This window comes from Anomaloglossus baeobatrachus, chromosome 1 (assembly GCF_048569485.1).
Source record: "Anomaloglossus baeobatrachus isolate aAnoBae1 chromosome 1, aAnoBae1.hap1, whole genome shotgun sequence".
In the NCBI taxonomy this organism is placed as follows: Eukaryota; Metazoa; Chordata; class Amphibia; order Anura; family Aromobatidae; genus Anomaloglossus; species Anomaloglossus baeobatrachus.
The window spans coordinates 222,496,777-222,512,356 of NC_134353.1; the positions used below are offsets into that span (position 1 = coordinate 222,496,777).

Below are 15,580 nucleotides of genomic sequence, written 5' to 3' on the forward strand. Positions count from 1 at the left end.
AAATGCTGTATAGTGAAATCTTTATTTTTAATTACTATTTATCTTACTTTTGTGTCCGCAGGGATTCTGAGAACTTTAGCTGACCCGAAGCTGGAGTTCGCTCTTGGTAAGGAAATGCTCTTTCCATCTAATATTACGCATCAAGTAACAGTGTTTGATTCCGAGTGTTCTGCATTTAAATAGTGTATATACATTTGTATTAAATATAAATAATTTGTTTGTGTTGTCTACACAGGACACTACTGTATGTAGTGCTCTATACAACATAATTGGGGTCACAAAGCTAAACATTGGCATTTCTATGCATTGTTTTATGATTTCGCTGCACTGCGTACTTTTTGAACTTTCCCTGAGTTAACCTTTCTATTTTGTTAGCATAAAAAACAGATCTGCAGTATGGCGCTGAGTCTACCAGTAAGTGTTATTTTGCTGAATGTTATTGTTGGAAGGAAATTAACACATATTTTATACATTTATGCATTCTGAAAATCCATTTTGCTCTCTGTGAATAGAATAGTTTTTCAGGGGAAGCTATCATCAGAAAATGACCTATTTAAATCAGGTTTTTGTGTTACACGTATATGTAAAAAAAATAATTTGACAATAGTATTTTGTTTTTTTCATAATGCAATCTCTATTAGAAAACAAAATTAGGGATCTTGTAATTTTCACACTGGCCACTGGGGCTTTTTTAGACTCCTAATTCTTGTCCTTTCAAGGAGATTTTTAAGCAGGTTCCATAATATCAAAGGCAGGATTACAATGACAAGTAACACCACTTTGCACAACTGATAACAGCTAACCTCACAGATGATCCTCCTCCCTTTTCCCCTCACCTTTGCACATGCTCATCAGATAATTCAATACAAAAGAGAGGGTCAAAGTAACAGGAAGTTAGGTTAAAAAAAGCCCCAGTCCCCAGCGTGAAAATTGCAGGATCTCTATAGTTTAATTTTAATATTATTTATTAATTGCTTAGATTGCTTATTACATTGCTTCTATAGTACCATCATATTCTGTAGCACTTTACGGACATATTTATCACTGTCCCCATTGGGCCTCACAATCTAAATGCCCTATCAGAATGTGGGAATGTTGGAGAAAACCCATGCAAACACAAGAACATACAAAATTGTCTTGCAGATGTTGCCCTTGGAAGGATTTGAACCTAGGACTCCAGCGCTGCAAAGAAACTTGAAGTTTTTAGTACATCCCCAGTAGAGGTTTTAAGGATATCCACAGTAAACGTTTTGACGACATCTGCAGTAGAAGTTTTTAGGACATCCCCAGTAGACGTTTTTAGGACATCCGCAGTAGACGTGTTTAGAACATCCGCAGTAGACATTTTTAGGACATCCGCAGTAGACGTTTTTAGGACATCCGCAGTAGAAGTTTTAGGACATCCCAGTAGAAGTTTTAGGACATCTGCAGTAGACGTTTTTAGGACATCCCCAATAGAAGTTTTTTGGACATCCCCAGTAGACGTTTTTTGGACATCCGCAGTAGAAGATTCTCTTTGGACAACCAGTCAATGCAGTGATCTCTACTGACTTCACTTCCCCCAGAATAATAAGCTGTTCTGTTATTTAATTTCTCATGCTGTAAAAATAAAGCATTACAAATCATATTTAATATGTTATCCATGTAATGGAAGGACAAGTTTGGAGGTCCACTGGGTGAGCTGCATTTTGTAGCAGCTGTTCATGAAAGCAACGTCCCCCCAACTCCTATATTACATGCAACACCACTACATAAATACAACTTTCTAATATACATTTACACTTCAGAAATTACTTCTTCCACAAAAAGTCTTGAAGATGCCACTTCTGACATGCATAAATATCAGATTGGGACAGTATAGGTTAACGACACCCTGATGTGATCCTCTATAGCCATGTGGTTCCTTTATGCTGAACATATTCACCCTATATAGTGATGACCTCTTGTATTTTTCGCTCGCATGTTACAGTGAATGAGGACACTTATTTATATGCCGAGGCTGAAAGCCTGCACATGCTATGTCTTACTGTCAGATGAGAAGTGAATACAAGCATATGCTGTCCATTCAGCCGGGCACTAAGCACCAGTTTCACAATACTCTGCCAATTTGCTGGCAGTCTGGAGTAAAGACTCTTCCTGTCAGAGGGCATTGTCTAGACTGCATATAATTGTATCCACTTCCCTGTTTAGAGCAGGACTAGCTATGAGTTGGTTTTCAGCCAGAAAAGTGTTCTTATTCACTAACAGCAAAAAAGATATCTTCAAAATGGGGAGGAATTAAAGCACAAAGTACAGTATGTTAGAAAATGTTTGACATTTCCATTTATATACTAACTAAAAGCATTCTCCAATGTCAATCACTTTTTCGCTGATAGGTAAATGGTGCTGATGATGTTGTCAGCTAGTTCCCCGATTAGACCTGTATGGCTTGGCAGGCAGATATCATGCACAAATCCTATTCTAATGAAGTCATCACCTCCTGCTGTGGAAGTGTGCATCATTGGAGAAACCTTAACCTGTCTGATTTCATAGTAAAATAGCCCACATCTATATTTGACATACCAAAACAAGCAGCACACACCTGCCGAAATGCCGCTTAAATTCTATCACTTACAATTTGAAAAACCCTTATTCCAACCTGCTCTATGTTATAGTGTTGATGGGGTCATGCTTGCTGAACTTCTTGTTAAAATTCTCCGTTTGCTTTTTTTGCTCTTTACACGTTGTTTTAGCTTAGAGAAGCACTCCAAACAAATGTTTTATTCCTTAAACCTTTCTAAATATCTGTGTATTGTAGTGTAGGTGCATTAAAATACTTACCGATTGCCGTGCTCTTTGGTGTCAAGTGCTGCTCTGCTCCTCTTCTGACTCATGTGACGTGAATTTCCCACTTGCCAGATCTCACACGTTTATGTGTGAACCTGCAAGTCTATGGAGGTGCAGAATAAGGGGCACTTTGCCCACTACGACATCGCAGGTGCGATGTCAGTGGGGTCAAATTGAAAGTGACACACATTCGGTGTCGCAGGCGATATCGCAGTGTGTAAAGCATTTTTGATATGATTAAGGAGCGCAAAAGCGTCCTAATCGTATCATTGGTGTAGCGTCGGTCATTTCCATGAATTGGGAATGACCGATGTTACGATGTTGTTCCTAGTTCCTGCGGTAGCACACATCGCTGTGTATGAAGCCGCAGGAGCGAGGAATGTCTCCTACCTGCGTCCCAGCCGCAATGCGAAGGAAGAAGGTGGGCGGGATGTTTACGCTCTGCTCATCTCCGCCCCTCCGCTTCTATTCGCTGCCTGCCGTGTGACATCGCTATGACGCCGCACGACCAGCCCCCTTATTAAGGAGGTGGGTCGCCGGCCAGAGCAACGTCGCAGGGCAGGTGAGTGCATGTGAAGATGGCGTAGCGATAATGTTCGCTACGCCAGCTATCACCATGATATCGCATCTGCGATGGGGGCGGGGACTATCGCGCTCGGCATTGCAGCATCGGCTTGCGATGTCGTAGTGTGCAAAGTGCCCCTAAGGCTCACACATAAACCCTTGTGTTATCTGGCGAGCTATGGTTGAAGTCAGGAGACAACCAGATTGACACTGAAAAATGGGGAAGATGGCGATCGGTAAGTAATTTATTACACCTACTCTACAATACGTAGATATTTGGAGAGGTTTAAAGAGTAAACATTTTGGTGTAAATGCTTCTTTAATTTGTTATTTATTAGCTATTTCTTCACTTTTATCTTTTCATAAAAATCTATGTAATTTCATAGACTAAAGCCTGGCTTTAATTCTGACGTGTTTTCCCATCTTCGTCAGCTAAATAGAATATAGGGATGGAAAAATTAACCAGATGATGGGGAGATTGGTGGGAGTTCGAAACCACAAACATTAGGGTTCTCCAAAGGCTTCGTTCTGGAGGAATTTGAGTAAAATTGGGATCAAGCATGTGTTCTACCTCTCCAAACAATGTCTATGGGATTGTTAGCTTGATTCTGTGCTTTACACACCTTATTACTCCGATACTGAATGAATGGCACAGTAAAGCACATGCGTGACCACTATTCCATTGCAACTCATAATCAAAATATTAAACTAATACTTATTAAGCTTTTACTAAGCAAGTTTTAAACAGAAGAAAATTAGATATAACTTTAGCAAATTTACCAGTCTTTAGTATACATGATGCTAGGCAAAGCCCCTATGGCTCCTTATAAACTCTATTACACAGATATAGCATCCCAACAATATTGTCGACCACAGCCTCCAGAACACTATGCACGTTGGCGGAATTACCCAGATGTCCAAAGCACTCATGCTGCCAAGGGTCTAGTTATGTTGCTGTGTGGCCAATATCTGAGCTACGTTTGGTTTGGGCACTCATGATCTCTCCTCCGTAAGGAACAGTGTTGAAGTGATGGTGGTTGCCATGCACTGTTCTATCTAATAGAATAGTGACCCACTTAAAAATATTTTTGGTAGGTTGCAGTGGGTTTTTACATTTTAATTAAAATATTAAGGAAGAATCTCATGTTGATTTTTGAAAATTTAGCTTGAATGTACAGTCTAGGTTCCCCTATTTCACAATGTATTAACATTTATTAAAGTTGAGCATAGAAATTGGCCCCTAAAGTGTTTTTTCTGGTACTTAAAATCTACCATTTTCAAAACTACAACTATTATCAGATACAAACAGATTATCCTAACTTTAGTACTCAAGAATGCTCAGATTATACAAACTGCATGAACATATTGGTCCACTCATAAGTAACTGCAGCAGTTAGCATTCTATGCTATTATAGTAATTGCCAACTTTTTGATTTTGATGTAACCCATTAAAAATGATTTCACTCCTGGGGAATGCCTGACCCCATTTTTACTTCTCTAAAGTTTAGTATAACAGGAGATAAAACATCAATAAACCTGATAGAGAATGTACTTCTTGCCTTATGTGCCACCATGCCAATAATCTATGAAGCTTAACCCCTTCACGACCGCGGGCCGTAAAATTACGTCCTATTTTAACGTGACTTAACGACCAGGGACGTAATTTTACGGCCTAAACTTCATTTGATTGCCGTGGCCATAGCAACGGCTTTCAAATGATGTCCCCTGCTGTTTCTTACAGCAGGGGACCTTTGCTTGACCCCAGGGGGGTGGCATCGCCACCCCCTATCGACGATCGATGTGATTGGCTGTTCAAATCTGAACCGCCAACCACATCGATCGCACTAATTTCGGCAAAAATAATGCCCGAATTAGTGCGATCCTGTGAGATCCAGCTATGAGATGCCGCAGCTGCTGCAGCATATCATAGGTGGACCTCAAACATGCCGCCCCCAGCCCCTGCAGCACTGATTGGAGCGATCGTGCTATGACGCGCAATCGCTCCAATCAGTGTGCAGTGGGGCGGTCTGATCTGCCGGTGGCCGCCCTCCCCAGGCCTGTGCTGCTCTGGGGACCCTCCCCCAACATGGCTGCAGCGTGGAGTGGCTGGTACTTTTGGTACCACGCCACCGCTGCTGCCGCCGCAGACGCCGCCTCTGCTGTCACCGCGCCAGCTCCAAAGGTAAGTATTGCGCTCCGGCGATGGCCCCTGCGCGCTCCCGTGAAGGCCCCTGCGCGCTCCCGTGAAGGCCCCTGCCCGTGCCCCCCCCCGATCTGCCCCCCTACGCCCCGATCTGCCCCCCCTACGCCCCGATCTGCCCCCCCCGGCATCCCGATCTGCTACCACCGCTGCTGCTGCAAAGTGGTGCCCCTGCGCGCTGCCGTGATAGCCCCTGCCGTGCCCCCCCCGCGATCTGCTCCCCCCAACCACCCCCCCCCCCCCCCCCGACATCCCGATCCGCTCCCCCTGCGATCTGACTGCCTCCCCCATTATTTCTATTCTGCTTCTGCAGCTCCCTCTCCGGTCTCCCCCTCTGCTCTCCCCCCCTCTCCCTCTGCTCTCCCCCCCTCCCCCTCTGCTCTCCCCCTCTGCTCTCCCCCCTCCCCCTCTGCTCTCACCCCCCCCTCTCCCCCTCTGCTCTCCCCCGACGTCCTCTTACCTGTCTTCACCGGCCTGATCACATCTGCGTCCATCGCTGGGTCCTTCCTGGGCATTCTGCTGATCTGCCTGCTGCTCCTGTAAAGCTGTCCATCTCTCTGCCATCTGTTCCTCTGCAGCTCTTCTGGTCAGTGATCCTCCTGCTAGTCCTCTGGGTACTGTGAGTATAACTTTTTTTTTTTTTCCGTATCCCCTGTCCATTTTTACACCTCATCCGTCCGTGCGTCCCGCCAAGCGCTGATCAGGGATGCAGATAACAGATCGGCATCCCTGCTCAATTTTTGGCGTGACTTTTTTTTCCGTATCCCCGACGCTTTTTGTATCGCATCCGTCCGTGCGTCCCGCCGAGCGCTGATTAGGGATGCAGATAACGGATCGGCATCCCTGCTCAATTTTTGGCGTGACTTTTTTCCGTATCCCCGACGCTTTTTGTATCGCGTCCGTCCGTGCGTCCCGCCGAGCGCTGATCAGGGATGCAGATAACGGATCGGCATCCCTGCTCAATTTTTGGCGTGACTTTTTTCCGTATTCGCGACGCTTTTTGTATCGCATCCGTCCGTGCGTCCCACCGAGCGCAGATCAGGGATGCTGATAACGGATCGGCATCCCTGCTCAATTTTTGGCGTGACTTTTTTTTCCGTATCCCCGACGCTTTTTGTATCGCATCCGTCCGTGCGTCCCGCCGAGCGCTGATTAGGGATGCAGATAACGGATCGGCATCCCTGCTCAATTTTTGGCGTGACTTTTTTCCGTATTTGCGACGCTTTTTGTATCGCATCCGTCCGTGCGTCCCGCCAAGCGCTGATCAGGGATGCACATAACGTATCTGCATCCATGGTCAATTTTTGGCGTGACTTTTTTTTTTTACGTATCCCCGACGCTTTTTTTTATCGCATCCGACCGTGCGTCCTGCAGCGGCCGATCAGTGCACTGCGTTTGAAAAGTCAAATGGCGCTCCTTCTCTTCTGAGCCCCGCCATGCGCTCAAACAATTACTTTCCACCACATATGAGGTATCTGCGTACTCAGGAGAAAATGCACAATACATTTTATGGTGCATTTTTTCCTGTTACCCTTGTGAAAAAAAAGCTACCTAGTTGAAGCAACCATTTTGTGGTAAAAAAAAAAAAAAATTCTTTTCACGGCTCAACGCTATAAACTTCTGTGAAGCCCCCAGGTGTTCAAAGTGCTCACCAAACATCTAGAAAAAATATTTGAGGGCTCTAGTTTCCAAAATGGTGTCACTTGTGGGGGAGCTCCACTGTTTAGGCACCATAGGGGGTCTCCAAACGTGACATGGCGTCCGCTAATGATTCCAACCAATTTTGCTGTCAAATGGCGCTCCTTCTCTTCTTAGCCCCGCCATGCGCCCAAACAATTACTTTCCACCACATATGAGGTATCTGCGTACTCAGGAGAAAATGCACAATACATTTTATGGTGCATTTTTTCCTGTTACCCTTGTGAAAAAAAAGCTACCTAGTTGAAGCAACCATTTTGTGGTAAAAAAAAAAAAAAATTCTTTTCACGGCTCAACGCTATAAACTTCTGTGAAGCCCCCAGGTGTTCAAAGTGCTCACCAAACATCTAGAAAAAATATTTGAGGGCTCTAGTTTCCAAAATGGTGTCACTTGTGGGGGAGCTCCACTGTTTAGGCACCATAGGGGGTCTCCAAACGTGACATGGCGTCCGCTAATGATTCCAACCAATTTTGCTGTCAAATGGCGCTCCTTCTCTTCTTAGCCCCGCCATGCGCCCAAACAATTACTTTCCACCACATATGAGGTATCTGCGTACTCAGGAGAAAATGCACAATACATTTTATGGTGCATTTTTTCCTGATAGCCTTGTGAAAAAAAAAGCTACCTAGTTGAAGCAACCGTTTTGTGGTAAAAAATTTTTTTTTTCTTTTCACGGCTCAACGCTATAAACTTCTGTGAAGCCCCCAGGTGTTCAAAGTGCTCACCAAACATCTAGAAAAATTATTTGAGGGCTCTAGTTTCCAAAATGGTGTCACTTGTGGGGGAGCTCCACTGTTTAGGCACCATAGGGGGTCTCCAAACGTGACATGGTGTCCGCTAATGATTCCAACCAATTTTGCTGTCAAATGGCGCTCCTTCTCTTCTGAGCCCCGCCATGCGCCCAAACAATTACTTTCCACCACATATGAGGTATCTGCGTACTCAGGAGAAAATGCACAATACATTTTATGGTGCATTTTTTCCTGTTACCCTTGTGAAAAAAAAAGCTACCTAGTTGAAGCAACCGTTTTGTGGTAAAAAAAATTTTTTTTCTTTTCACGGCTCAACGCTATAAACTTTTGTGAAGCCCCCAGGGGTTCAAAGTGCTCACCAAACATCTAGAAAAATTATTTGAGGCCTCTAGTTTCCAAAATGGGGTCACTTGTGGGGGAGCTCCATTGTTTAGGCACCTCAGGGGGTCTTCAAACCCGACATGGCGTCCGCTAACAGGTGCAGCTAATTTTGCACTCAAAAATTCAAATGGCGCTCCTTGCCTTCCGAGCACTGCTGTGTGTCCAAACATTTGATTTCCACCACATATGAGGTATCTGCGTACTCAGGAGAAAATGCACAATACATTTTATGGTGCATTTTTTCCTGTTACCCTTGTGAAAAAAAAAGCTACCTAGTTGAAGCAACCGTTTTGTGGTAAAAAAAATTTTTTTTCTTTTCACGGCTCAACGCTATAAACTTTTGTGAAGCCCCCAGGGGTTCAAAGTGCTCACCAAACATCTAGAAAAATTATTTGAGGCCTCTAGTTTCCAAAATGGGGTCACTTGTGGGGGAGCTCCATTGTTTAGGCACCTCAGGGGGTCTTCAAACCCGACATGGCGTCCGCTAACAGGTGCAGCTAATTTTGCACTCAAAAATTCAAATGGCGCTCCTTGCCTTCCGAGCACTGCTGTGTGTCCAAACATTTGATTTCCACCACATATGAGGTATCTGCGTACTCAGGAGAAAATGCACAATACATTTTATGGTGCATTTTTTCCTGTTACCCTTGTGAAAAAAAAAGCTACCTAGTTGAAGCAACCGTTTTGTGGTAAAAAATTTTTTTTTTCTTTTCACGGCTCAACGCTATAAACTTTTGTGAAGCCCCCAGGGGTTCAAAGTGCTCACCAAACATCTAGAAAAATTATTTGAGGCCTCTAGTTTCCAAAATGGGGTCACTTATGGGGGAGCTCCATTGTTTAGGCACCTCAGGGGGTCTTCAAACCCGACATGGCGTCCGCTAATGAGTGCAGCTAATTTTGCGTTCAAAAATTCAAATGGCGCTCCTTCCCTTCCGAGCTCTGCCGTGCGCCCAAACAATTGATTTTTACCACATATGGGGTATCAGCGTACTCAGGAGAACATGCACAATAAATTGTATTGTGTACTTTCTCTTTTCTCCCTTGTAAAAATGAAAATTTTATGGCTAAAGTAACATTTTTGTGTTAAAAAGTAAAATTTTCATTTTTTCCTTCCACATTGCTTTGGTTCCTGTGAAGCACCTAAAGGGTTAATAATCTTATTGGATGTGGTTTTGAGCAGTGTGAGGGGTGTAGTTTTTAGAATGGGGTCACTTTTGGGTATTTTCTGTCACCTCGGCCTCTCAAAGTCACTTCAAATGTGATGTGGTCCCTAAAAAAATTATTTTGTAAATTTTGTTGGAAAAATGAGAATTTGCTGATGACCTTTGACCCCTTCTAACTTCCTAACGGAAAAAAAATTTGTTTCGAAAATTGCGCTGATGTAAAGTAGACATGTGGGAAATGTTATTTAGTAACTATTTTGTGTGACATATCTCTCAGATTTATGGGCATAAATTTTCAAAGTTTGAAATTTGCGAAATTTTCAAAATTTTCGCCAAATTTCCTAAATTTTCACAAATAAACGCAAAAAATATCGGCCTAAATTTACCACTGACATGAAGTACAATATGTCACGAAAAAACAATGTCAGAATCGCCAGGATCCGTTGAAGCGTTCCAGAGTTATAACCTGTCAAAGTGACACTGGTCAGAATTGCAAAAAATGGCCCGGTCATTAGGGTGTTTTAGTGGCCGGGGGTGAAGGGGTTAAATTAGTTTGTCATTGTACAGAAAGATTGAAATGCTTAGCTCTGTGTCTTCTGGAGATACCCTGACCAGTTCCTGGGACGTCTAGGTGGAAAACATGTATTCCTTGTTTTATATTGAGCTAGGAAATAACCTACTATAGTAGTCTAATTTGTGCGGAATAATGTGTCTCTAATGCAGCATATATGTTCTCACTGTTCATATGACTTCACATACAACACAACAGAGATTAAACAGCTAAAGCAACATTGATCCGCTGTACCAGGTCACAGCAGCATTCAATTGATTATTGAAGAGATCTGATGTGTAAAGCTTCAGCATGGAGGGCACCTAAATATAGACACAAACGGTAATGTGTAACCCACTTAAAGCTGCTGAGAAAAACATTGTTGTGATATGTCTTCTATGAATCATCCGGATTTTTTCTCGTTTACGTGTTGAAAGCAAAATGACTTTCTCAGCTTTTTTTTGCTTTAAGATACTTTGACCACTTCATAGGTTTTACTTATTAATAATAATAATAATAATAATAATAATAATGTTTTTTTCTATAGTACCAACATATACTGCCGTACTTTACAATTCAGAGGGGACATGTACAGACAATATCAGACATTAAAGAAAACACAATTCAACACATCCGAAGAGAAGTGAGGGTCGGGCTCACAAGCTTACAATCTATGAGTGACTTACTAGGTGTCTTATTAATATGGAGATTCTGTTAATATATTGTATGGCAACCAGTATACAGTAATGGCAAGTACAGACTTTTAGTCAATAAAGTGTTTTTTGACCACCTGATCTACACTCCAAGTAATGTAGCCAGTTTTCATTTTACTCAGAATATATCCAATGTCTAGGAACATTCAATGCCTTTGCTTTTCTTTTGTATACTTTTCATTTTGTGTTGACTTTGGAGATACCATGTGTTATATTGGTTGGGTTCAGCTATTTCTTTGTTCTTGTTTCATTGGTTTATTGCAAATACCAGAAAGTTTGTAAAAAGTGCTAATAACCCTAATTCTAAGAGGGATTTGAATCATTTTTATTATAACTGTACATACGATATCTAAATTCAAAATTTACCATATTTTTCGGACTAAAACACACATTGGACCACTGCACCTATCTTTTAGAAGAGGAAAATAGGGAAAACAAATTTGAAGAAAAAAATGTGGTCATGATGCACTATTATGGGGGGAAAGGCTTCTGACACTGTCATGGGGGGGATCCTGGGCCCCTTCCTGGTGCATATGTCCCCCATCCTGGTGTATATGTGAGCCATCTGAGTATATACTATATGTAGCCCATCCTGGTATATATGTGGCCCATCCTTTTATATATGTAATCCATACTGGGCACCTCCTGGTTTATATGTGCCCATCCTGATATATTTGTTCCCATCCTTAGCCCATTCTGGTTTATATGTCCCCCATCCTATGCATCATCCTGGTTTATATATTGTCCACCCTACATTCCTTCCTGGTATATATGTCCCTCATCCTGGTATATATGTCCCCCATCCTTATATATATGTTTCTCATCCTGATTTATTTGTCCCCCATCTTGGGCCCATCCTGGTATATATGCCTCCCTTTAAAAAAGAAACAATTCTATTCACCTTCCCTCCACTTCCACAGCATGGCGTTTTCTTCTTATGCCGGCAATTGATTTTGGCGTGTAAGCAACGGGCAGCACAAGACGTCACTGCCAGGCCCATTTGGTCACAGGCGCCAATGTCCACTGCCAGCCAAGCAGATGTTAATCCAAAATGGAAATTCACTTTTTCTCACACCCATAATCCTGCCCACCTTTTGGCACCTGCATCAGTGATAGTGAAAAATCTTCACAGTCATTTATTATCACTAACCTTAGTGCTAAGAGGTATGTGGGATTATGGGCATGGGAAACTGTGATTTTTTTATTTCCTTTTAATGGGGGACACATGAGATCTCTCCACTTCTGCTGCCGCCAGCTTCCTGCAGTGGCGACCGTTATCCTGCCTCCTGTGACCCTGCTCCAACTTCACCCCCCCAAAGCAAGCCAGTTACATTCAGACTATAAAACTCACCCCCATATTCCTACCAAATTTGGGAGAAAAAAACTGCATCCTATAGTTTAAAAAATGCGGTAGCTGATTTCCTATTATTATAGAGCAGTATATTGTGGGAGTTCAGACCGTACACATTAAGACATGAAGTAAAAATTGGCTTGTATATGATTCAATTCAATTGTTATACCTACTCAGTGCCTTACACACTGCCAAATTTTGGGATATTTTGACCTGGCGATTTTTTTCTGTTTCTCTTTCCTCACGCTCTTCCAAAAGCCATAACTATTTTATTCTTCATTTGAAATATTCAAAGCATTTTTAAAGTGCAAAAACAATACAAAAGTTTATTAAGACACAAGGTGAACATCCATGATAAATAACCTCAGGAAAAGGCATTACTCCTGAGGTTACTCCAGTGACTGACCTCTTTTATTCAACCTTACCATCGTTTTTGGTAGATATTGCATTCTGATACTCTTTGTATACCATATAATTGTATATAGGATTCTGTGATGTTGTATCCAGCATGGACATACTCCAATATGGAGATTTTATACTGTAAACCTTGATAAAAATTTTCACATCATGAATCCCTAATGATATACATGAGGGGCCCGGCCCTGGTATTTTAACATGCTTTTATTGATCATGGATGTTCACCTTGTGTCTTAATAAACTTTTGTATTTTTTGCACTTTAAAAACTCTTTGCTTCCTTTTCTAAAATACTATTTTTAAAATGTATTTAAATATTTATATTTATTTATATATTTACTAAAATACTATGGTTTTGAGCTTGTGCCATATGTGGGGATTCGGTAGAATCTATACCCACACTACCTACTGTATGGTGTTACGGAGCCTTTTGTTTACATTTGAAATATTCAACTGAAGCCATGTTTTTTTATTGGACGAGTTGTAGTTTTCAATGACACCATTAATTTTAACCTACAGTATACTGCGAAATGGTTAATAAAATCGAAGTGTGGTGATATTGCAAAAAAAAAACCCTCAGCTGCTTTTAGGGTTGTGTTTATGCAGCAGTTATTGGGCAGTAAAAATAATATTGCAGATCATTACAATTATAGCAATGCCAAAGTTGTTTTTTATTGAAGTAGTGAAAAAAAATGTGGTTTGTGTCGCCATTTTCTAAAACCAGTAATATTTTTATTTTTAAGTCAAATGAGCTGAATGAGGTCTTATTTTTTGCCTGGCAGGCTATTTTTCTTGATAATATTGTATGAATTCTGGTGGTAAAAACCCTGAAGTGATGACAAATGACTTGAAGCAAGATATGGATGCAGCAAACACCGAGGCTTCAGTTTTCAGTGTAAGGAGCACTATGCCTATATATGTCTATGCCTGAACTCCAAGGCCTACAACTTTGCATGACACTAAAATTATGCTCCAAATTAAGTGGCATGTACTTTTTACAAAAATCAGTGCATCTTATTTATTTGTTCACTCTTGAAAATTTTTTTGAGGAAATGTTTGGAGCTGGTTCCCCCTAAAAATGGCCCAAAAAGACTTTTGCTGTTTTATATATTGTTACACACCTGTCCTGGGTGCCCCTTCCTTTCCTGGGTCCACTGTACTCTGTTGTGCTCCATATCTGGGTTTTACAAGATGTTTGGCATGGTCTGTGGAAATCATCTCCTTAGGCCTATTAAAGGTCCACTAAGATACACATCTGTGTTTTAGGATTAACACTAGAAGTCCCAGAGAGGAGTCATTTAACATTTCTACCTTTGGAACCCAGAGATGGGTTGAATGACCTGAAGGATTTTAGCTAACATCCTATAATCACCGTCTTTTGTTCTGTAATTAAGGCCATTACTGTTGCACCACAGGAGGTTGTTGTTTTCCATTGAGTTTAGCCATTTAGTTTCTAGTTAGTTCTATTCAGTTTATTGTATGTCATTTGACCCTCTTTCTGGACTTCAGGGGGAGCTCGAAATTTCTGGGACTTCTAGTGTTAAGGCTCTAGTGTCTGCTATTTGGTGTACTCAACATTTGTGCTCCTACTCTCTGCTCCAGCCTATCTACAACTCAGAAGGAAAAACTAAATACATGAGCCGGAGTATAAGTTTGTTTACAAGCACTGCATAGAAGCATGTTCTCATGCGGGCGGTTTTACAGGCAAAACCTAAAGGCCCCGTCACACTAAGCAACATCGCTAGCAACATCGCTGCTAACGAACAACTTTTGTGACGTTGCTAGCGATGTTGCTGTGTGTGACATCCAGCAACAACCTGGCCCCTGCTGTGAGGTCGTTGGTTGTTGCTGAATGTCCTGGGCCATTTTTTAGTTGTTGCTGTCCCGCTGTGAAGCACAGATCGCTGTGTGTGACAGCGAGACAGCAACAACTAAATGTGCAGGCAGCAGGAGCCGGCTTCTGCGGAGGCTGGTAACCAATGTAAACATCGGGTAACCAAGAAGCCCTGTCCTTGGTTACCCGATATTTACCTTTGTTACCAGCCTCCGCCGCTCTCACTGCCTGTGCTGCCGGCTCCTGCTCTGTGCACATGTAGCTGCAGCACACATCGGGTTAATTAACCCGATGTGTGCTGTAACTAGGAGAGCAGGGAGCCAGCGCTAAGCATTGTGCGCTGCTCCCTGCTCTGTGCACATGTAGCTGCTGCACACATCAGGTAATTAACCCGATGTGTGCTGTAACTAGGAGAGCAAGGAGCCAGCGCTAAGCATTGTGCGCTGCTCCCTGCTCTGTGCACATTTAGCTGCAGCACACATCGGGTAATTAACCCGATGTGTGCTGTAACTAGGAGAGCAGGGAGCCAGCGCTCAGTGTGCGCTGCTCCCTGCTCTCTGCACGTGCGGTGGTAACCAAGGTAAATATCGGGTTGGTTACCCGATATTTACCTTAGTTACCAAGCGCAGCATCTTCCACGCGGCGCTGGGGGCTGGACACTGGTTGCTGGTGAGCTCACCAGCAACTCGTGTAGCGACGCTCCAGCGATCCCTGCCAGGTCAGGTTGCTGGTGGGATCGCTGGAGCGTTGCAGTGTGACATCTCACCAGCAACCTCCTAGCAACTTACCAGCGATCCCTATCGTTGTTGGGATCGCTGGTAAGTTGCTAAGTGTGACGGTACCTTAAGATGAGTACAAGATGTCCACATACCTTGCTGTATAAAATGAGTGAAAAAAACAGTACATATAAATAACACTAGGGTATTTAGTACACACTGTTTTTGATTTAAAAAAAGGGTAAAACCATCCCATCACAACAAGGTGTACCAAAAATTGGGATGTCCGTAATTTAATATTAAAATTTCATCTTGCGTAAAACTTCATCAATGTAGAACAGGTCAGAAAAGGACCCATACCCGACTGTACAGACACCACGCCATGGAAAGCAAACAGTTGGTTCCTCTTCTTTCGA

General features: G+C 42.5%; 1 protein-coding gene across 3 annotated transcripts in view; it reads left to right on the top strand.

The window, feature by feature from the left end:
- The window catches only part of INPP4B (inositol polyphosphate-4-phosphatase type II B), a 1,087,411-nt gene that overhangs the window by 40,000 nt on the left and 1,031,831 nt on the right, over nt 1–15,580 (top strand). For all 3 annotated transcript variants that reach the window (XM_075348265.1, XM_075348236.1, XM_075348245.1), the window contains exon 2: nt 62–106. In XM_075348265.1, the coding sequence (XP_075204380.1) occupies nt 62–106 (45 nt within the window). The remainder of the gene's footprint in view (nt 1–61; nt 107–15,580) is intronic.